Source organism: Entelurus aequoreus, linkage group LG22, assembly GCF_033978785.1.
Source record: "Entelurus aequoreus isolate RoL-2023_Sb linkage group LG22, RoL_Eaeq_v1.1, whole genome shotgun sequence".
NCBI classification, from domain to species: Eukaryota; Metazoa; Chordata; class Actinopteri; order Syngnathiformes; family Syngnathidae; genus Entelurus; species Entelurus aequoreus.
The window spans coordinates 20362033-20385653 of NC_084752.1; the positions used below are offsets into that span (position 1 = coordinate 20362033).

General features: G+C 40.1%; 2 protein-coding genes across 2 annotated transcripts; one reads left to right on the forward strand and one right to left on the reverse strand.

The window, feature by feature from the left end:
- Positions 1–236: 236 nt before the first annotated feature.
- pi4k2a (phosphatidylinositol 4-kinase type 2 alpha) lies at positions 237–11360 on the reverse strand. The gene is made up of 9 exons (XM_062033372.1): positions 10873–11360; positions 3962–4162; positions 3758–3889; positions 3080–3233; positions 2935–2996; positions 2742–2841; positions 2502–2635; positions 2307–2366; positions 237–1269 (listed from the first exon to the last, which is right to left on the reverse strand). Exons 1-9 carry the CDS (start codon positions 11209–11211, stop codon positions 1108–1110), a joined length of 1344 nt encoding a protein of 447 aa, XP_061889356.1. The 5' UTR covers positions 11212–11360; the 3' UTR covers positions 237–1107.
- Positions 11361–14852: 3492 nt separating this feature from the next.
- LOC133639793 (phosphoglycerate mutase 1) lies at positions 14853–22872 on the forward strand. The gene is made up of 4 exons (XM_062033404.1): positions 14853–15223; positions 19582–19856; positions 19941–20121; positions 22367–22872. The coding sequence occupies exons 1-4, from the start codon at positions 15085–15087 to the stop codon at positions 22534–22536; spliced, it is 765 nt and encodes a 254-aa protein (XP_061889388.1). The 5' UTR covers positions 14853–15084; the 3' UTR covers positions 22537–22872.
- Positions 22873–23621: the final 749 nt, after the last annotated feature.

A 23621-nucleotide genomic window follows, 5' to 3' on the forward strand; every position in this document is an offset into this window, starting at 1 on the left:
GTATACATGTCGGAGGCAACTGCTTTACAATCACATACGATACCATCTTTAAAAAGGTAAAAAAAAAAATGTCCATACAAAATCTAGTAGACATTACAAATTGCTAGTTTCAACCAAATTAAGTAAAGAATTCAATAAGTAATTTTAAAGACCAAAATGTGGCAATCATGAGCCTTATGCAGTACTTTGAAGCATCATGTAAAACACCTTTTTGATGAACCCCAAAGTCTTCTGTATGAATGGAACATGTTTTTTATTATAATCTATCATTAAATATTACATACAAATTATACAGTGCATTGTCACAATACATTTGGTGTCTGTTCTGGACAGCAGGAAGTTACTTTACTCAGCTCCACATGATGGAAAAGACTAGAAGAACCATATTTATACCCTCGTCAGTTGAGAACAGGATGTTTCTCTCTTCTTCAATGGTTGAGTGAAAGCGGAATATTAGGCTCGTAATCTTTTCGGCGAAACAAACACCACCTGTACCTCGGCTCTCCGTCGTCTCTCCAAATGACTCGCACTTCCTAATCTCTGTTGGGTGAATGGATGTGAAACTACAGAAGTTCACATGGCTTGGGTTAGGTGTGTAGACACATGCTAGATGATCAAGGCTTAAGAGCTCAGTGAAGTCATTGCTCTTAATTGTTAAATTTAAAAAGCTGGTCAAGCCATTAGACGGTGTGAGAGTGGTAAATATCCAGGTGAATGTTAAAAGGCAGACCGGTATAAAGAAAACATGGAATGCAAAGGTGGAGAAGCTTTTGACTGGCATGCATATGTGAGCGAGCACACATGCTCCCAGGGAGTCCAAAACATCTGACATCTCTTTGCAAAGAGGAACGGTTTCAAGGATTCCAGATATAAATGTTGCTTTTTCACATCCTAACAAGGCAATGAGGCAAACAGGGAAGCTGCGGAGTGAAACTTCCTCTTATGGCCTCTTGTCTCCACCTACACACTCACTTTTAGTAATCACAGTGTCCGTTTGGAGAGGAGGGGATGGTGATAATTAAATCAATTTCCAGGAAACTAACCCGTACTCTCCCTCGCTCCTGCTTCCTGCTGTTCCTCCCCGCACCAAATGTAGGCTTCTGTTTTTTACCACCAGGTGAAGAAAGGTCTTCTACTCTGAAAACTCTGTGTGTATGACTCACTGTTGGCTCTCTGGGGGGCTCTGGCTGTTTCAACAATCACAGGGGGCATCTGAACCAACTGGAGAGGCGTTTTTCCATCCTTTAGGGCTTGGCACAGGTTCAGAATCTTTGAATGTAAAAGCAATAGAGAGGAGTTTTACTGGTAAATCTTTTGTGGATAATTGTCTATGTATTCTGAAATTTTTTAGGCCTTGTGGCCTAATTCAGATAAATGCTTTGATAGTCTGACAGACAAAATAAACCCAATATTCTTTGTATATGCGGATACAAATCAGTTATATATGTGTGACTGAAGTGTAAGCGGACAATATCCTCCCTAACAACAAGGTAATCACAAATATTGGGGAATATAAATGATTAGTCAGCTGCTGATTAATTGCATCTTGAAGCAAAACAGAGTTTGGTCTCCACTAGCTTGTGGAAAAAGGAGTTCAGAACATTCTGAGAGTTGACACACAGTCTAGCAAACAAAGCACATTACAACGCATTACTTCCACATTGTTTTTGTTTGCTGGACTGATTGTCACTGGGCTATGTCAACATGCTCATAGTACACCAGGAAGTCAATAACCAAACAGTTCCGTTTTTAAGGTTGTGTGAAAATTGCGGAGCATGGATTTTTACTAACACTTGTGAATGTCAATGAAATCCATGAAAACAATAACACTTTAAATCTGAAAAAGACCAATCAATGTAGGCAGTGCTTGTCACATGAACAAGTGTTGTCATGATGATGTAGTGTGTGTATGCATGCTACAACAGCGTCTTCTTCCTGGCTGTGAATTATAATCTGTAGATAAAACTTAGTTTTACTTGTTATTATAACCACTCTGATTTTATTTTGATATTAAGTACTGTTTGGTACAATTGATTCTAAAGCCATGAAAAGATGCTTGACAGCTGTTTGAGTGTGTGTGCTTGCACAGGAGAGTATGAGAGTTTGATACTAACTGTCAAAAAACGATCAAAGCAATTGTGTTTGTATGTGTTTTCTTTAAGTAGTCACATCGTTGCATCGTTGCATTGAACTTTAGTACCAGTATGTTTCAACACGGCCGCTGTATGCGTGGTCCCCTTTTGCTGGGGTCGCGCTCACGAGACAATGATGTGCATTTGCGGACCACACCACAGAAAAAAACTCACCTGCCCTCTCGTGACAGCAACTTGCTTATGAAACTGTCCTCTGTCAAAACCAGGGTCTTTCTGCGGGACACACCACAAAACACACTTGTCATACGGAAAATATTTGTGTATACAGAATTGTTCCATCCGATCATCAGCCAGGTTCCTCCCTCCTAAAAATAGTTTTTGCATAATCAACCCATACTTCCTTGGTACCTTGAATAGTTCATAGAGGTCTTCTTCGAGGTCTTTGATAAAATTTGGGTCAGACAGTTTTGGTAGTACCAGTTCTCGGATTTCCTGGGAGAAGGGAACTTTGGCCTGGGAGAGCCACGCCCAATAGAAAGGATCTAGTGGATGAACAAAGTAGGTAAAAAAAAACTTTGATGAATACGCTATGCTTTTACCACAGACAGATTTATTTTAGCAGCAAATAAATATACAGTAGGAGCTTACATGCTCTCCAAGAGTCGGGATGCTTAAGAGGGAAGGCAAGGCCGTTGTCTATGGCTGCCAGTTTGATGATGGGGTCCTTCACTACAATCCAGTCTGTATCCTGCAGCAGGGTACAAGTAGCAATTTAATTTCACCTCATAAAGAGCAATTGGCACAAATACATGTTAGGATCCAGCCTGTGTAGGATTCTGACCCTGTTCCCTACGGGGTCCATAGGGCAGTCATATTTGAGAAGCCAGTTGTCATTTCCTCTGTCTAAAATAGATACAGAAAAATATATGTGAATGACTAAACTGGCGTGACAAAGACACATATTTATTAGCAGGGTGACCACGTGCCTGTGTTCCTGATGATGTAATCCAGCACTACGAGGCGTTCAAACTGCAGCTGAAGCTGACGGTTGGTGTTCTCCGGCAGAGGGTCGGCTTCAAACCTACGCAGCCAGAAGTCTGCGTCCTTGTATCCGTCCACAAAGATTTGGAAGGAACCAACCTGAAAGAATATCAACAAAGTCCATCAAAACACTGGATTTTTTTGGTGTATTTCTTGACATTGTGACGCAATTAAGGATGCAAATTTATTTTGGCGGGTTTTGCAAATGGGTGAGCCATCGTCTTCAATGACTACCTGGTCACTTTTTATAATGAAAATGTTCCTGCGCTGCCGACTTCACCTTACTTGTGGGTGGTAACAGTTCGCTGTTTTGCCTTGCCTCCATTTTCAAGCTAATGTAGCATATTATCGTGTCTCTTGATAGGTGCGTATAAACTGGTATAAATTGGTGTAACCTTTCTGTGCAAGTTGTGCCAAAAATATCCTACAAGCAAAATGTCAGTTTTTTAGCGATTGAGGAGGACTGAAACAAACAATGTAGTGTAGCCTTTGCAACTAAATAACCAAGACGTTTTAATTACGGTTAATAGTTGCATGCCTAGATGCAACTACTGATAATGTGCTGAACTGCTTTAACTGTACAGTGTACACTTGATACAAGTTGCTCATGTAAGTATACTTACTTTTGGGGGCAATCCAATCCTATGGAAGCGTTGACCCACTTTTGGCACCTTCTCCAATGCTAACTTTTTACCTCGAGATTTCACTCGGTCTATGGCACTATAGTTGAATGTTTCACTAGCCAAGTAGACCACCTAGAACAGGACACAGTGAGTAACAGTGAAACTTCCTTCCTCACACCCACTACCATCTCTGCATGTGTGTACCTTGGTCCTCGGAACAATATTTAGTTCGAGTTTCTGGTCAACCAGGCTAGCACCGGCCTCTGAAAGGTAGCCCTGGTTCAGAACTAAACAGTCACGACCAAAACAGCACGGACAGCACAGTTTCTGCAGCCACTTTGTCCATTTGGGGTTAAGCTGGCCATAGGGCTCTTCATTCTTAGGTTTGAACACGCCGATTATCTTCTGTTGACGGACACGGGAAAAACACAATGACTATTTCAGAAATGCTCAGTTGATTTGCAAACATTAAATCCAGTAGTATAGTGGGTAAGGTTGTATTTTTGCCTCATTCCTGTGAGAATCCTGAGTGTGACTAAAGCATTAAGGAGAGGCACTATCTTGGACCTGCAGTGCGCTCAAACTGTACTGTACTATCTCGTTCCCTTTCGGCCTTATCAGGTCGGCAGTGCATTTTCACGCATTCTTCACTCACACTTAAAGTGAACCCCATCAATCCATCCATTTTCTACCGCTTGTCCCTTTTGGGGTCGCGGGGGGTGCTGGAGCCTATCTCAGCTACATTCAGGCAGAAGGACGGGTACACCTTGGACAAATACAACCTTACCTACAGTACCCCAACATAGAGTACATTCGGAAATTAAGAGCGCTTCACTTATTCAAAAATGGTATTAATTAATTTTTGTCCTCAAAATTCTACACACAATATCCCATAATGACAATGTGAAAAGTTTTTTTAAATTTATTAAAAATTTAAAAATCACATATAGATAGGTATTCAGTCTCTGCTCAATACTTTGTCTATGCACCTTTGGCAGCAATTACAGCCTCAAGTCTTTTTGAATACAATATCACAAGCTTGGCACACCTATCTTTGGGCAGTTTCGCCCATTCCTCTTTGCAGCACCTCTCAAGCTCCATCAGGTTGGATGAGAAGCATTGGTTTTCATCCAGAATGTCTCTGAACAAGATACTTGTACAACATACTTGTGGCTTGGGGCGTGGTCAGTATGACATCATCATGTAATTTGCAGAACCAGCGATGATGCATGGATATTGCCAAATATCTGGGGGAAACCCTGAGCACATTAATATTTTAAACTGACTGCAGAAGACTTGGCAATATTTCCTGAGGGTAAACGTGTCAACAATCTGAACGAATTATTGGATTATCACTAAAATAGCATTTTAGTACAGTATTAATATCCAATTAGTTGTCTGTGTTCTGTATTCCATTGCTGTAGTTATTTGGGCATTACCAGCAAATATCTGGCATTTTTAATCCATCTTATTTGGTCTTAAAGCAAAATAAGTGAATGCTTGTAATGTATAATGGTACAATTGTGTAATGATGTGACTATAGTAACACACAGATTAGAACACAAACACTAAAGAGCGAGGTAGCACATGACTACTAAGTACTTTGGTGACCTACTGGAAGTTACAAAAAAGTGGATGCGTGTGGGCAATGAGGGATATAAAACCCTGTCAGAGTTCCTCCTCTCACAAATATTTATAGAGCAAAAAAGTTGCATCGGACAAAGGTTTTGTCTTAAAGGGGAACTGCACTTTTATGGGGAATTGTGTCATTTACAGTCCTTATGTAAAAAAAGCACACAATACTTTTTCTTTTTTAATGTATTCTAACTAGTAAATAAACGCTAGAAAGAGTCAGCTAAATATGGAGGTAATAGGATTCGCTTTATTCTGCCGATGAATGATTATGAAATGGATTTTTGAATTAATCGCTATTCTTTTTTGTAACATTCTTAACTGATTAAAAATGTAAATACATTTTAAATATGGATATAACACTATATATATATATATATATATATATATATATATATATATATATATATATATATATATATAACAATATATATATATATATATATATATATATAAATATATATATATATATATATATATATATATATATATATATATATATATATATATATATATATATATATATATATATATATATATATACACTTTTTTTTATCTGTCCTGTCCAGCCACTCAGGCAAATCATATTGTTGATGTAGATGCCCACATCTGCTGTACATATTTACTTTATAAAAGACAAAAGTTGGATACTTCTCTTGTTGCCTTTCTTTGTATTTGACTATTGAATATTTGGGTTGCATTTTAAGAAATAAAAACAGTTTTCTTTTAGGTAAAATAGAAATTTATCAGAGATGCTCATCTATTTTATGGAGGTATGTAGTTAATCGTACAACTAGCATTTAAAGTGATTAAAAGAAAGTATTGATTTTGAATCGAGAATCGATTCTGAATCGAATTATTACCCACAAGAATCGAATCAAACCGTGGGGTGCCCAAAGATTCACAACCCTGTGAGTTACCTCTCTTTGACCATGGCGCCGCTAAAAGTAGTTCCCCGGCATTAGCACTTATAATATCAATATCGATAAAACTAGAAGGTCACACATGTAAATGGAGTATTGTTGACAATTTTAGGATGTGTCATCATGGGCAGAACAGATAATTCCCATTAACTTCATTGTTAGAGAATTTGATACTTGCCGTTTATTACAAATGGAAAAAAAAAAAAAAGTGTCCCGTATTTCCTGGAGCATAGGGCGCACCGGATTATAAGGCGCACTGCCGATGAGCGGGTCTATTCAGGTATTCTTTCATACAAAAGGCGCAAAGGATTATAAACTTAAAACATTTGGTGGTGTACATAACATGTAATGGTGGTTCCTTGGTCAAAATGTTGCATAGATTATGTTTTACAGATCATCTTCAAACCACTTTCCAACAGTCGCTTCAGGATGCACTGTTTTGTGGGCGGTCGTATTTACGTGGCTCACCTTCGACAGCATCTTCTCCGCGTCATCTTTGTTGTAGCGGTGTAGCGTGCAAGGACGGGAGTGGAAGAAGTGTCAAAAGATGGAGCTAACTATTTTAATGACATTCAGACTTTACTTAAATCAACGACGGAGCAGCATCTTCTCATCCGTGGCTCACTAGTGCAACAACGCCAGAAATGTGTCTTTTAAAAAAACGTCCTACCGGAACTGTCTAATAACTAAAGTTTTGCGGGTGAATTATGTAAACCCACTACACCGGTAATTTTTAGCGCTTCCATAGCGAGATATAAGTTAGAACTTTACCTTTCTTTATATTAGAAATGGCAACAGCAGAGGGTACCGTATTTTTCTGAGTATAAGTCGCTCCGGAGTATAAGTCGCACCGGCCAAAAATGCATAATAAAGAAGGGAAAAAACATATATAAGTCGGACTGGAGTATAAGTCGCATTTTTTGGGGAAATGTATTTGATAAAACCCAACACCAAGAATAGACATTTGAAAGGCAATTTAAAATAAATAAAGAATAGTGAACAACAGGCTGAATAAGTGTACGTTATATGACGCATAAATAACCAACTGAGAACGTGCCTGGTATGTTAACGTAACATATTATGGTAAGAGTCATTCAAATAACTATAACATATAGAACATGCTATACGTTTACCAAACAATCTGTCACTCCTAATCGCTAAATCCGATGAAATCTTATACGTCTAGTCTCTTACGTGAATGAGCTAAATAATATTATTTGATATTTTACGGTAATGTGTTAATAATTTCACACAAGTCGCTCCTGAGTATAAGTCGCACCCTCGGCTAAACTATGAAAAAAACTGCGACTTATAGTCCGAAAAATACCCTTTGGCAAGAAGATAGTGAAAAAGAAGAAGCTTATCGACTACGGTATCGGCACAGACTACAGTGGCGGACGTGCGCAATTTTTCAGGACTTATGCAGATCTCAAATACACATCAGCAGGTACCAGTAGGTAAGATAAGTTGGCTTTGCGTAATATTGTGACACAAAAGGCCAGATAATATGTCTGCTAATGGGTGCCATTTTGCGGTCCTTATACACACCATAGTAATACTTGTATCTCTGACTACGGTAGCCGTAATGGGCCGACAATCAATCAAGGCTTCAGAGTCACACTAAAACATTTTGACAGATTTTTGTGTGCCGTGTGTAATGTTCTTTATTTTCAATGGAGCATTTAAAGTTTTGTTTACTGGCGCCATATTGCTGTCTACACGTATCTCTTAAGTGTGACTACCATCTACTGGTCACACTTATCATTACACCATATACCAAATAAAAATTGCTGCGAGGTCAGTAAGCACAACCAGAATTATTCCATACATTAGGCGCACCGGGATATAAGGCGCACTGTCGATTTTTGAGAAAATTAGGATTTTAAGTGCGCCTTACAGTCCGAAAAATGCGGTATGTGTTATTTCCTTTCATAGGGATTGTGAATGATAGGCACAATTAAAAAAAAACAAAAAAGTGCTGTTCCTCTTTAAAAAGGTGTGAACAAAATATTTACTTTTTGCCTGGGACTTAACACAGCTGAACACACAGTCCATGCTCTGCCCAACCCTTGTACTAGTCATCTCAATAGCGTTGTTAGAAAATTATCACCATTTTTGTAGATTTGCAGTGGCCCAGTGAGCTGCGAAGTTGCGCAAGTCAGAAGCATCATCATCTATGATTAGATAAATGGGACTTTGTTCTTCTTTTCCAACGTGACTGATTGTCGTCTCCAGTTAAAATAATAGATTTGCAATTGTTCTTACACATCTCTTTTTTTTTTAAAACATGGATATAAAAGGTGGAAATTAGGTTCTCCTGACCTGTCCCAGTCACACAGTGAAGGCCTCAAATGAGAATGTGTAAAACTATGGTAGCCTACTTAAGAAGTTACTAAATCAGGGGTGTCAAACGTACTGCCCGAGGGCCCGATCCGGCCCGCGGGATGAGTTTGCTAAGTATAAAAATAAACCTGACATTTTTTAATGGAAGAAACAGCTGTTCTAAATGTGTCCACTGGATGTCGCAATAGCAATTATTTGTATCTTTCTAGATGATGCTACATATGTACAAAATAAACCACATGATGTTAGTACATCAGTCAAGGAAAATGATCAAACTACATAAATAACATACTGTAATTTGATTTTAATCCATCCATTTTCTACCGCTTATTCCCTTCGGGGTCGCGGGGGGCGCTGGAGCCTATCTCAGCTACAATCGGGCGGAAGGCGGCGTACACCCTGGACAAGTCGCCACCTCATCACAGGGCCAACACAGATAGATAGACAACATTCACACTCACATTCACACACTAGGGCCAATTTAGTGTTGCCAATCAACCTATCCCCAGGTGCATGTCTTTTGGAAGTGGGAGGAAGCCGGAGTACCTGGAGGGAACCCACGCAGTCAAAGGGAGAACATGCAAACTCCACACCGAGCCCGGGATTTAACCCAGAACTACTCAGGACTAGGGTTGGGTATCGAGTATCGATTGGAACCGGGACTAACTTTCCGATTCTCCCGGAATCGAACAAAAGTTTAAATTTCGATTCCTAGTTTCGATACCCAGTCCGCCGACCGGAAAAAAAGAATAAGTCCGCCGACCGGAAGAAGAAGCCGCTGAACACCAACGAAGAAGCGCCCACTGCCGGAAGTGTTAGCATAGCCGAGCAAGTCAGTCAAGCATGGACAGCAGGCGTCGGCGGTCGAAAGGGTGGCTTTATTTTACTAAAAAAAATGAAATATCGGCGAAATGTAACACGTGCGACAGGACTGTTTCGTGCTTAGGAGGGTGCACGTCGAACATGATGAAGCACCTCAGAGTTCATGGAGTACAAATAAATGCGTGTCCCGTCTTCGACCCGCTGCGCCGACCGTCCTCCTCTGGCTCCGACGCCCAGCCTGGCACCTCGGTGACTGCACTGCAGTCCGAATCCGGTAAGTAAAACAATATATATGCAATAAATAATGTGTTTTGCGCCAACGTTGAGGCAGCTAACAAATTAGCCCGCGTATTTTTTCATAGACAATTTACAACCTGCTAGCCAGGCTCCGCGATGTGCTCAGCGTACTCCGTTCACCGTAGCGGCAATGGGGAAGATGTCGGTGCCACAGACGGAAGAGTGCCACAGAAAGGTCACTGCACACATAGTCAAAAGACTGCATCCCTTTTCAGAGGTGGAATCTCCAACATTTAGGTTAGTTAAGCAATAACGTTAGAGCTAAGCTAATTGATACTGGGCTAAACAGTAACAGCAACATTACATGTTTGTTTATGTTTGCAGGGATATGGTGAAAACTCTCAACCCAAAATACATACCACCTTCCAGGGACTACCTGTCAAACACCGGCATGGTACAAGACGAATCGGAATCGAGAATCGTCAGGAATCGGAATCGGAATCGTACGAATTCAAACGATACCCAACCCTACTCAGGACCTTCGTATTGTGAGGCAGACGCACTAACTCCTCTGCCAAATTGATTTTAATATTTATTGTTATCTTCATAGATTGAAAATTAACACCAATGAGTTGACTGACGAACATTATCACATCATTTATTCAGAAAATATAAATAACGACACCGCCACATGTAAAAGTGTAAAAAAAAATTATGATTTGTACATTTTCAGAATTTGTTTGTTCTATTTTTAAACAAAGAAAACAATCTGAAGTTGTCTTTATTTTTAAGTTATCGTGCTGTGATTTTACCAGTCCGGCCCACTTGGGGGTAGATTTTTCTCCATGTGGCCCCCGATTTGTCTGAATGAAAGACATGAAGTCATCAATGACCAACTGGTGTAACAGTTGAGTGTAACTATAAAAGTTGTCATTTTGTTGATATAAATTGTTTCTCGAGCGGGTTATTTGCTGATATACTTGTCAAGTCACCACGGGCCTCTAAAAAATATGGACTATACACTTATTTCTGGAGAAAAAAACAACCTTTGGGTTTGTGCAGCCCTTTGAGACACTCGTGATTTAGGGCTATATAAATCAACTTTGATTGATTGATTGGTTGAACCCCTACATGTGAGTGAGCAGATCTTGATCTTACCCCCTGTGAGTCTTTGACAAAATAGCTACCACTAGATCCCTGGTAGATCCTCTCCGGGTAGATCTCCTCCTCAATAGCTCGCTCGGCCTTGCGAATGATCTCTCTGAACTCGGGATCCTCCGGGAATTCGTTCCGGTGGGGATCCCGCGACGAATTCCCCCGCTCCCGGTCTAAAAGCGGCTGTCTCTCCCGGTTGCGCTCCGGACTGCCAGCGGGAATCCGCACCACTGAGCCCGGCGTGCTTCCGAAAGCGCCTCGCGGGCTGGCGGGCTCCGTGGGACAGTAGCTGAAATCATTGGAGTCCCGTAGCGGAGAGACAAGCGGACTCGTCTCGTCCATACCTAAGACGTTGGATAAAAGTTACTACAGTTCCTCGGACGGAGAAGTAGCCTTAAAGAATAGGCTAAAGGCGATAAATACAGTTGGACGTGTGACCTAACGGAGGCTAACAAGGAAACTGGAAAAAAAATCAGCTGACTGTCAGCTTCCGGGAAAAGGCGGAACCCAAATGGTGTTTAGAATGCTCATCCAATCAGCGGGTAGATTTTACTGTCAATCACATTATCTTTCAGTCTGATTGGTCACAAAGTGCCCGTTTACGGAAGACACGCTGGAGCGTAACAGTTGTGGGTAATTATGTCAAAAATACTTCACACGTAAAAAAAACTGTGAAAACTATGATGCTGTGCTCCAAATGTGGATTATTTACGGAACTTGTGTGAGCCTATGGCTTTTAACACACATACACACACACACACATACACACACGCACACACATATATATTTTTTTTTAAATTGATTTTTTATTTATTTTTTTGTTAGTTTTTTGCATTCTTCTTTAGTTGCTTTATTGAGTTTACAACGCCATGGTGTTTTTTTGTACTGTTTCTGTACTTGTTTTGATTCTTATTATTTATTTGCTTAATGTAAATGTTGAATATTATAAATAAAGGTTTTAAAAAAACAAAACTTAACACGTGACAAATTCATGTCGCGAAAAATATATATTTTTGTTGTCGTCGTTATTATTTCGTTTAAAAATTCTCCCCTACAATATTGTGGATGTCATTTAAAATTTATTTTTGGTATTTATTTGTAGCTTGTGGTAAATGGGCTCAAAACACTCTAGTTTAGAGCACAATAAAGGTTCGGGGATCTATCCGGATATCTGTAGTATCGATATCCAGGGTAGTAACGGTATCAATCAATAATAGCATGATATTTCTCAGTCATTTTTTTCTCTTTATATCCACAAAAATATGAAGATTCGTTACGTATTGTAGTATTAGTAAAGTGGTATATCGTTTACAAACAAAAATGACCTCCCTGGACACAAACAGTATGGGGCAAAATTCCAAAGGATTTTAATACGAGCAATTGTATGTAATAAAAGGGGAAACATCAATACATTAGTTGTAATATTTTGTGAATACTGTTACATTTTCTTACACAATAATGTTGTATGTATATATTGTTCACAAATAAATGTGTTGCCAAAGTAATACTTGTTTTGCTTATAATATTTATAGTTGTATTCACATTATTAGGATGGCCAAAACAGAAAACATCTGCAAAAGTAAAATGCTGCAATTTAAAAATGTTGTGATCACATTCGTGCTTCAGGATGAAAAACAAAGGGAGAGAAGGGTTGCAAATGCAAATGCAAAAAAAACAGACACAAACCCCTTAAAACAACTGCATAAAATAATTGCTGTAAGTACTGCTGCAGCCCGGTAATTGGTGGCCACCCTAAGGGGGCGACGTTCCCAATAAAGACAAGGAAAAAATTATAACTTGCGAATTTTGCAACCGATTTTCATGTGGCTATTTTTTTGTCAATGTCAAAACATGTTTTCTGGCCTGCTACTATGGATCGCTCGGACTCTTTGCCCCCAAAAGCTTAGGCCGGGGTTCAGCAACCCGCGGCTCTAGAGCCACATGCGGCTCTTTAGCGCCGCTCTTGTGGCTCCCTGGACCTCTTTCAGAGATGTGTGAAAATGGAAAAAGATGAAGAAAAAAACATATATATTTTTTTGTTTTAATATATTTTTTGTAGGAGAACAAACATGACACAAACCTTCCTAATTGTTAGAAATGCCACTGTTTATGTTATGCATGCTTCACTGATGAGAGTACTTCGGAAAGCACCGTTTTGTTCTACTAATTTCAGCGATCCTTGAACTCATCATAGTTTGTTTACATGTGCAACTTTCTCTGCTAAAGAAAGACATGTTTTATGCCACTCCTTCTTTGTCTCATTTTGCCCACCAAACGTTTTATACTGAACGCACAAAAGTGAGCTTTGTTGATGTTATTGACTTGTGTGGAGCGCTAATGAGGCACATTTGGTCAGTGCATGACTGCAAGCTAATCAATGCTAACATGCTATTTAGGCTAGCTGTATGTACATATTGCATCATTATGCCTCATTTGTAGGTATATTTGAGCTAATTTTATTTCCTTTACTTATGTATTTAATTTATATTTGCATGTCTCATGACACAATATCTGTATGTAATATTGGCTGCATTTCTGATAGTTTTGTGTGTGCCATGTGGTTCCAGACCACAGCAAATGTTACCCAGCTTGCAAAGATTGTAATAAATCCATTAGAAGAAAACAGCCTGCCGTTTCCTCTAACTTAGACACACACATCTATATACCTTTGGACATTCTAAGACAGTCATTTCCAGGAGTTATCTCATCCTGTGACAAACCTCCATTTTACTAATGATTTCCAATGTTGCAAAAATGTGTAGAATAAAAATTAAAATACGACATTTCTGTCAACAAAGATTTGCATCAGCCTTTGATAGTAGGCTAATATAGACACTTACATTATGTGTTGCCTTCATTATAGCACTTATATAAGGCTTTTAATTTTTTGCAGCTCCAGACAGATTTTTTGTTGTTGTATTTTTGGTCCAATATGGCTCTTTCAACGTTTTGGGTTGCCGACCCCTGGCTTAGGCTCACAGCGCAAAAGGAGAATATGGCGCGGTATGGTGAGATGTTGAAGTAACGTCAACATACATGCAAAAATTCAACCAATTCCTTATCCAATATCATTTTGAGCGGAAAAGCCAATGGCAACATGACCCAAATCTATTTTTTATGCCAATATCAGTTAATATCAGTCAGCCGATAATATTGGACATCCCTGGATGGGTACACATTTAAATTGATACTAGAGCTCGTGTTGGCGTTGAAGCCAAGAACAATGAACTTCCATCACTTTCTGTAAATAGTGCGAGTGGCTGCAAGACGCCAACTAGTGGTGAGTATAAGAAAAGCAAAGGTGAAGTTACAGACAGACAACTTTTTTTACACGTTCAGATCGCTGCACGCACAGACATATCCTCCACGACGAGAATGTTGCAAAAGTCACATGTGAAAAGACAGCCAATCAAGGTTTCCTGCTTCACACAGATCTAAATATGCACACACACATTGTATTACATGCACACACAAATTGCATTACATGCACACAAATCTAGATACGCACTCACACACATCTTTCACCGCAGAAGCGTCGCAAAAGCCACGTGTGAACAGACAAGGGTTTTTGCGTCCCACAATTCTGATTACGAACACACATTTATTTTACACACATACAGATGGAATTACGGACATTTTTTTTTTTACCCACAGACAAAACATAATACAGACACACAAATAAAACTTACACATGCGGCTCTAAATACACACATCGAGATACAGACACAGAAATTAATAAACAGAATTGGATTACAGACGCATAGATTGAGAAACGTGTTTGCAAATAATTTTCCTACAAAACCCAAAACCAGTGAATATCTTAAAAACATTTACAGTAAAGTGAAGACTATTGGTGTCAGTGGTATTGCCCCTGTATACAGTATGCACGGTATCGAACCGTCACAGTATCGCCCCCACTAGCGGACGTGCGCCTGCGTGCGTCCTCCTGCTTCCGCCTCCTCTTCCACAAGCTCCTCTCGTCTCTGATTGGTCAGAAGAACCAACCGGAAGTCAGGGACAGACCGCCGCTGAGACCCGTCAAGTTCAGACAGATTCAATTCCTATTCCGCTAAAATCCTGCGCCTATTTCTCCCGAGGCGTTTCCCCGGCTGCAGTCGTATCCAGACAAGCCTGCGGACGTTCCTGCAACATATTGACAAGAGCCAATTGCGCCGGAGTTTCCGGAAACACAGCGCAGAGGACATCGGTGTGACAATGGCAGCGTACAAACTAGTGCTGATCCGCCATGGAGAAAGCTGCTGGAACCAGGAGAACAGATTTTGTGGCTGGTTCGACGCGGATTTAAGCGAGACGGGCGAACATGAGGCCAAGCGAGGAGGACAAGCATTGAAAGGTACATCATGTCACTCGGCCTAGTCAGGCCATTCTCTCCGTGGTCGTTGGATTAGACGCCGCAAACCTGCTTCTTATGCAACACAATTACATTGTGTGTCACGCAAAAGAAAGGTCTACCTCTTTCTATTCTAATATTGTGCTGGGCGAATTGATTAATGAAACATTAAATAAGTGAACTGAAAGTAATGAATTCATCTAAATTTATATAAACGTTGTGCAATTGAATATGATTAAAGTTAAAGTACCAATGATTGTCATACACACTCTAGGTGTGGTGAAATTTGTCCTCTGCATTTGACCTATCCCCTTGTTCACCCCCTGGGAGGTGAGGGGAGTAGTGAGCAGCAGCGTTGGCCGCGGCCGGGAATCATTTTGGTGATTTAACCCCCAATTCCAACCCTTGATACAGAGTGCCAAGCAGGGAGGTAACGGTTCCCATTTTTATAGTCTTTGGTATGACTCGGCCGGGGTTTGAACCCACGACCTACCGATCTCAGGGCGGACACTGAGACACAATAAGTAAGATGTCATAAAACAGACAAGACAAGCAGTTCCATCCATCCATCCATCTTCTTCCGCTTATCCGAGGTCGGGTCATGGGGGCAGCAGCCTAAGCAGGGAAGCCCAGACTTCCCTCTCCCCAGCCACTTCGTCCAGCTCTTCCCGGGGGATTCCGAGGCGTTCCCAGGCCAGCCAGGACACATAGTCTTCCCAACGTGTCCTAGGTCTTCCCCGTGGCCTCCTACCGGTCGGACGTGCCCTAAACACCTCCCTAGGGAGGCGTTCGGGTGGCATCCTGACCAGATGCCCGAACCACCTCATCTGGCTCCTGTCGATGTGGAGGAGCAGCAGCTTTACTTTGCGCTCCTCCCGGATGGCAGAGCTTCTCACCCTATCTCTAATGACGGAGGAAACTCATTTCGGCCGCTTGTACCCGTGATCTTGTCCTTTCGGTCATAACCCAAAGCTCTTGACCATAGGTGAGGATGGGAACATAGATCGACCGGTAAATTGAGAGCTTTGCCTTCCGGCTCAGCTCCTTCTTCACCACAACGAATCGATACAGCGTCCGCATTACTGAAGACGCCGCACCGATCCGCCTGTCGATCTCACGATCCAAGCAGTTGCATTACACAATTACAAGACAATAGACCAGGACAGACCATTCACTCATAGCTTCAAACACGCTTGCCAGAAGCCCAATTTGCTGTAAATGTTTTAAGATCATTGAATGTTTTTGTGGGTATGCCTTTAATTTTGTTGTGAAAATAGAGCAAACACACCAATATTGCCAACATTGCCCTTCCATAACAGCAATGTAAGCAGTAGTATCCACACCAAAAAAGAGGTAGCTCATAAGGCCTTATTTCGGTGCCAAATATGGAGATACACCAGCAGACAGAAGGCATTAAAACAACGTTGAGAACTTGTTGAATTGGGTCCTGACGTTAAGCAACCCAAACCTGGAACAACATGCTTTTTGACAACGTTTAATCAGTCTTGGGTTCTGTCGTTGATTTGACCATTGAAATATGGTCATTTTCAAACCAATATTATACAACACAAATACAACGTTGAAACAACATGTATCAAACTCAGGGCGGGTCATGGAACCAGGAAGGGAAATCACAACAGACATCCCAAATGACGACGAGAGTCGTAGAACAGAATAGGAAATATTTAAGCGGGCGATTTATATATTAAAAAAACTGGTGGAAGATGGCAGATGGATTATCTTCCTTAGATTTTTCTTTTAGCGATGCAGACCACGTCCAGGTAACCCACAATGCATCTACTTGGACACATTTGGACAAATGTATGAGTCTGGATAAAACATTCATTTGAGTTGTTTACCATGTAAGCCCAAATCAAAACTTTTTTTGAGTTGCCAAGCCGGGCATATTTTGCACGAGAAATGCTGCCAAAATGTATGCCGAAGTGAGGAAGATCATAGCCGCACAATTAAGTAAAGTCACTTACTTGGTACTGACCAGAACCGTACGTGTGTGACAGTCTATTACATCGTCGGCTGGGAATTAAAAAGTGCCTGCCTGCAAATTAATTTTTTATCTAAGTTTGATACATGTTGTATTATTTGCACCGCTATGTTATTTATTTTACGTGGAAATAATATTTTTCTATTTTATTAATGCTATGTAATTGTGTACTACTTAAACAGTTTATTTTATGTGCTGTTGATACCCATCTTGACTAACTAAGTTAACAAAAGTGTCACTGATTGTTTACAGTACAGTTGTCATTCACTTCAATTTCAGTGAATCTTGCTCAAAAATGAAGATCTTTATATGTATACTTTCACCGGAAAATATATCGAGATAAAAATAGAATATCGAGTTTAAGTAAAAATATATCGAGATATGCAGTATTTTTTCGTCCATATCGCCCATCCCTACACTACCAGTAGGTGCAGCTGGATATTGAAAATGTGTAAAAAATTGCTAATTTCACCAACAAATATGTCACAATGTGCATACTTCATACAATAGGATTCAGCTCGATGGAGGACGATGCAGTAAAACTTGTGTTTACGTTATTTAAAGGTGTATAGCAGGGGTGTCTATTTCCCCCCACAGAGAGCAGTTTATAGGAAAAACATGGAAGCATGGGGTTTGGGGCAATTTGCAATGTTCTCTCTAATTTTTCATGTGTGTGAGCAAACGCAAAAACTCCCTGAGCATTCAGTGGAGCCCATGTGAGCAACATCAGACGTGCACACTGCGGCTATGCCAGCAGCACACCTGTCCCAAACCTGACTAAATAACAAGTTAAATCTCCATCCATCCATTTTCTACCGCTTGTCCCTTTCGGGGTCGCGGGGGGTGCTGGAGCCTATCTCAGCTGCATTCGGGCGGAAGGCGGGGTACACCCTGGACAAGTCCCCACCTCATCGCAGGGCCAACACAGATAGACAGACAACATTCTCTTATTATTATAATCAAATGACAGCAGTCATTTCCATGAGGTTATTTTCTAATATAAGTGTTTAGGCCCATTTACAATGACAATAACAAAAAATATTGTTTTTCATGAACTGTGTACTTGTATTGTTTGTCTGGGTGGAGGTCCTGCTTTGGAAATAATTTGTACCCCTTTCAGACATTGCATTTAGTTCCCATTAAAACATTCACATGTTGCACAATGAGATGTAAGCAGGGGATCATGTGTACATTCCTGCAACTTCCTGTTTGTAAAAAATATATTTTTATTAGTATTTATTTAATATACTAACAGCATTTCATGATTAATATTTATAAATTAAGATTCCTAATAAATGACACTAGAATAAGCACACATTTGATTGGTAAATCATAGTGTAACAACCTGGAATTACACTTTATGTGTGGTGTTGGAGTTGTCCGACTTTTTGTGTGGCTGTAAACCCATCACTTGCTAAGTGCCATATGTGCATGTGTTGGCGCAAGTGAGAAGGAGCGAGCGGCTGCTGTTGAAATAGAAAAGTTGGTTTTAGTTTGGTTTGTACTGCAGAAAATGACCAGTTTTGCTAGATATAATTTTTTTTACTAATGTTTTGGTGATGTGTTTATGGCCGACAATAAAGAGTTTTGCTCAGTAAAGTGATCGATGGAATTCATGTCCTCAAAGCGTCTCGACAAACGTTACAATATTTGAACAATGATGACGACAACTGTTTTCTCTGTCGTGTCCGTGTCGTGTCGAAAATTGTTATGCGCTTATTTTTTTATTAGATTTTGTGCGTGGCATAGATTTGCCGTGCGCAGAGGACGCTTGAGCAGTGCGCAATTGCACAGGCGCGCACCTTAGAGGGAACATTGGCAATTTGATACTTTTTGTGCATTAAGGATGCTAAAACTAATCCAATGTTAAACAATCAAAACAAGACATTGTTAACTTTGTCTTATAGGTAAAAAAGCAACATAGTTTAATAGAAACTGCATGATCCATTGATTATTTTAATAATTGAGTAATCTAATGATTAGTTTTTCGATTATTGGGGTAATCGGATAAAACAATTAATAGAATATTACATGAAGCTTTATTGTACTCAAATAATTGTCGAAGCCCTAATCTAATAAATAATCGTATTAATTTACCTTTTTTTTTTACAGTATGCTGACCGTCAATAAAAAAATAGCAGTGGGCTGAAAATGCCCACCAGGCAGCACCTTAAACATGCAGTATTATGCAGTTCTTTGACGCTGACAGGGACAATGTTACTTTGAGATGGATTGGGCTTCTGTGACCTAAAAACATGAAGTACTGGCACTGTATCAGCAGATTCAAATGCACACATCTTTGTGCAGCGGAAATATTCACAGTGATTGATTGATGTCTCTCTGTCTTGTGTCACTTCAGATGCTGGCTATGAGTTTGACATTTGCTACACGTCGGTTCTGAAGAGGGCCGTTCGCACTCTGTGGTTCGTCCTGGACGGCATCGACCAGATGTGGCTGCCAGTCCACCGCACCTGGCGCCTCAATGAGCGCCACTACGGTGGCTTGACTGGGCTGAACAAGGCTGAGACGGCAGCTAAACACGGAGAGGCCCAGGTCAAGATCTGGAGGCGCTCTTTTGACATCCCTCCCCCGCCCATGGATGAGGGGCATGCCTACTATCAGGCCATAAGCAAGGTTGCTCCCTAAAGAAGTGGCACATCATTATTTTATATCACTGTAAGCCTCATTGGGTATAATAAAGTTTTTCCCTCGTGATAGGACCGGCGTTATGCTGATCTGACAGAGGAGCAGCTTCCAACGTGTGAGAGCCTGAAGGACACCATTGCAAGAGCTCTGCCTTTTTGGAATGATGAGATTGTGCCACAGATCAAAGAAGGGAAGAGGGTGCTGATCGCTGCCCATGGCAACAGTCTCCGTGGCATTGTCAAGCACCTTGAGGGTAAGAACAAGGCTGTGTCTGTTCAACTAGTATAGAATAGAATGCATTTTATTGTCACTATGCGCATGTACAATGACTTTAAAAGCAGCTCCTTCTCTAGTGCAGACATGCAATAGAAAACCGAATAAAATAATTTAGAAAATTAATAAAAATAGTGCAAATAGATAAATAAGGGAATACATAATATTAGGTGCATTGTTGACTATGTACATGTGCAAAAATGTAAGAATGGCAGTGTGGATTAGTTCACATTTTATAATACCTATAAATATTTTACAGATGGAGTGGTTTACAGCAGTGCTTCTCAAATATTTTCTGTTACGCACCCCTAGGAAGAAGAAAATATTTCGCCAAAGGGTGGCTACCAAATTTAATAAATATTCATACTGACCTCTTTCAAGTTGCACAAGCATTGATAGCACAGTAAAAAAGTAACAGCTTAGTCGGCAAAATTTTACTGTAAAAATAACAGTGGTACTGTTTTTCAATTTGCAGCAATGCAATATAAAACAAATGGCCAAAGATTTTACGGGAAAAAATTGGTAGCTCAGTCACCATATTTTATTGTAAAAATGTATAGATTTTGTTTTCACAGGCTAACTAGTTGCATCTGAATTTGAAACAACTGCTGTATGGTAAAGTTGTGAATTTATGACGCTCTGTAGAGAAGGATAATCTTGGTCGCCATGCTTCAGCCACGTCCTATAACGAAAACCTAAAAGCTTCGAAATGTAACGTCCTCCATATGTTTAATCTGTGCAGGTAAAGTTTGAAAGCAAATGGATTAAATATCTAGGATGAACTGGTTCTAGAACAACACCTGGACGTGGTGAAAATCTGCAGAAAATGACCTTTTTGATTGTTTTTTAGGTTTAAAATGTACATAAAAATGCAGAGCTGCATGTTAACTGAATTATGTAACAGTCTCTACTACCTTATATTCATATATGGCAGTATGAGGCTAAGCGCTTCACTCGTGGTGCTGTTGAATGACAAAAATTGCTGTTTGGCCCGAGGACTATTAGCACATTTTCACTTTGGCCTTTTGGGCACCCGTGGTTTGGAGAGTGGATAATATAACAACTGTTGGTGTGTCAGTATTGAAGAGGAGGGCTGCTTGATCCATAATTTGGTGGTGTCGATACCAAGGGTAGTATCAGTATATTATTGATACTAGAGTGATTAGGTCCATCTTTTTATTTTCTCAAAATCTTTTTTTTTGTTTTTGTTATTGTTTACAAACTCAGACTTTGAAGGCAAAAAACAAAGGAGTAGGTAAAATATATATTTTTTAACTTTTAGTTAGTAATTGCGTATTTTTGACTTTGTTTTGCTCAAACAATTGTATGTAATAAAAGAACATAAGGAACTAATTTATATATTGTGTTGATATTGTTAAACTGCGATAGCACTCACCATAAATACATTAAAAAAAACAATGTTATCACGCGTGATCGATGTTGGTATCAGCCGATCTTACTCATGGATGATCAGAATTGTCAGCATTAGTATGGACATTATTGCATTATAATATTTAAGATATAATGATATTTGACTGTAGAATCACAAAACAATGCAAAAAAAATCCCATTATTTTTACTTAATCATGACAAATGTGTGACGTATTCTATAGAGTCTAAAAAAACATACAGTACATAATTTTAAAAATGGCCACTTAGACACAGTAATCTTATATAACAACAAGTGAAGTGAAGTGAATTATACTTATATAGCGCTTTTCTCTAGTGACTCAAAGCGCTTTACATAGTGAAACCCAATATCTAAGTTACATTTAAACCAGTGTGGGTGGCACTGGGAACAGGTGGGTAAAGTGTCTTGCCCAAGGACACAACGGCAGTGACTAGGATGGCGGAAGCGGGAATCGAACCTGGAACCCTGAAGTTGCTGGCACGGCCACTCTACCAACCGAGCTATATTTGTTCTAACATGCCAGAGGCTGTTCACCTTGGAGACCTGCTGCTAACAAAAACTAAAACCTTCAAAGTGATGTTAATGTCCTATTTAAACCAGTAATTGTGATTTCCAGATTTTAGGTCTAACTTGTTTGAACCATGATGTGAAAGGGGAGATGTATTGATCATTTGAAATGTCAAAATCAAGTTTATTGCAACAATAACTTCAATAACAGAGAGGTCTCTGTCAGTGACGCTCCTGTACCTTGAATAGGCTGCCAGATAGCGACTGATGCTCCTTGGTCATGATGATGCCTGCCTGTTTTTCCCAGGTATGTCCGAGGAGGCCATCATGGAGCTGAACCTGCCTACTGGTATCCCCATCGTGTACGAGTTGGACAAAAACCTGAAACCCATAGGAAGCATGCAGTTTCTGGGAGACGAGGAGACAGTGCAGAAGGCCATGGCGGCTGTGGCTGCTCAGGGCAAAGTCAAGAAATAAAGTAGAGCAGGTTTGTGTGTTGTTTCCATCAACCCCGTGCTGTGCAGTTCCAAAAAGAAAACTAGTCTACAGGCCAGTTTAGCGTTGTCATCCTAACATACCTAACTCATGCACACACACACTGCACTTTTTTAAGTCATCTATATTTTTGGACGTAGCAAGATTTTAAAGCATGAATATTCATGATGTATGTATTGACCAAACAGCAGAACCTTGTAGGTAACTTCATTGAAAGTGTATGACTCACCATATTGTAACACACAAGACCAAGTTGATTATTTGTGTATTTTCTTTTTGCTGTGACACTGAACTGAATAATAAATGTTGTACGAGCTATTATGTGTCGCAAACCTATTTCAGTGTCACTTTCCTCCGCTATGAGTCTGTCAAAAAATCATACAAGAAATATTTATTTAACTTCTAACAGCATTTTCCTATTGAGAAATGCCTTCATGGATCAAATGTCTTCCTCCTAAATATATTTTTATAAAATACAGAAATGTAATAAATAAAGACACTGGTACAAGTATGGATAATAAAAAAATGCAGAATATTTAAGATACCACTGGGTGTAAAAAGCACTATAAAAAACATAGGGTCTGATTTACTAAGATCCAAATACCATGTGCTAAAAAGTGTGTGCAATCTATCCATTCATCCATTTTCTACCGTTTGTCCCTTTTGGGGTGGCGGGGGGTGCTGGAGCCTATCTCAGCTGCATTCGGGCAGAAGGCGGCGTACACCCTGGACAAGTCGCCACCTCATCACAGGGCCAATCACAGACAGACAACATTCACACTCACATTCACACACTAGGGCCAATTTAGTGTTGCCAATCAACCTATTCCCAGGTGCATGTCTTTGGAGGTGGGAGGAAGCCAGAGTACCCGGAGGGAACCCACGCAGTCACGGGGAGAACATGCAAACTCCACACAGAAAGATCCCGAGCTCGGATTGAACTCAGAACTACTCAGGACCTTCATATTGTGAGGCACATGCACTAACCCCTGTGCCATATCTATATAATCATTGGAGAGAGGCTGCACTTTCTCCACTCAAAACGCAAAAAATGCATAGTTAAACTT

Bases quoted from the DNA above. Each gene is read 5' to 3' on its own strand.
- LOC133639793 (XM_062033404.1), top strand. From the start codon at position 15,085: ATGGCAGCGTACAAACTAGTGCTGATCCGCCATGGAGAAAGCTGCTGG. The intron at 15,224-19,581 runs GTACATCATGTC...GTGTCACTTCAG, and splicing joins AGGAGGACAAGCATTGAAAG to ATGCTGGCTATGAGTTTGAC. The intron at 19,857-19,940 runs GTTGCTCCCTAA...CCCTCGTGATAG, and splicing joins ACTATCAGGCCATAAGCAAG to GACCGGCGTTATGCTGATCT.
- pi4k2a (XM_062033372.1), bottom strand. From the start codon at position 11,211: ATGGACGAGACGAGTCCGCTTGTCTCTCCGCTACGGGACTCCAATGAT. The intron at 4,163-10,872 runs GTAAGATCAAGA...GTCCGTCAACAG, and splicing joins TTGTCAAAGACTCACAGGGG to AAGATAATCGGCGTGTTCAA. The intron at 2,997-3,079 runs GCACGTGGTCAC...TATCTATTTTAG, and splicing joins TTACATCATCAGGAACACAG to ACAGAGGAAATGACAACTGG.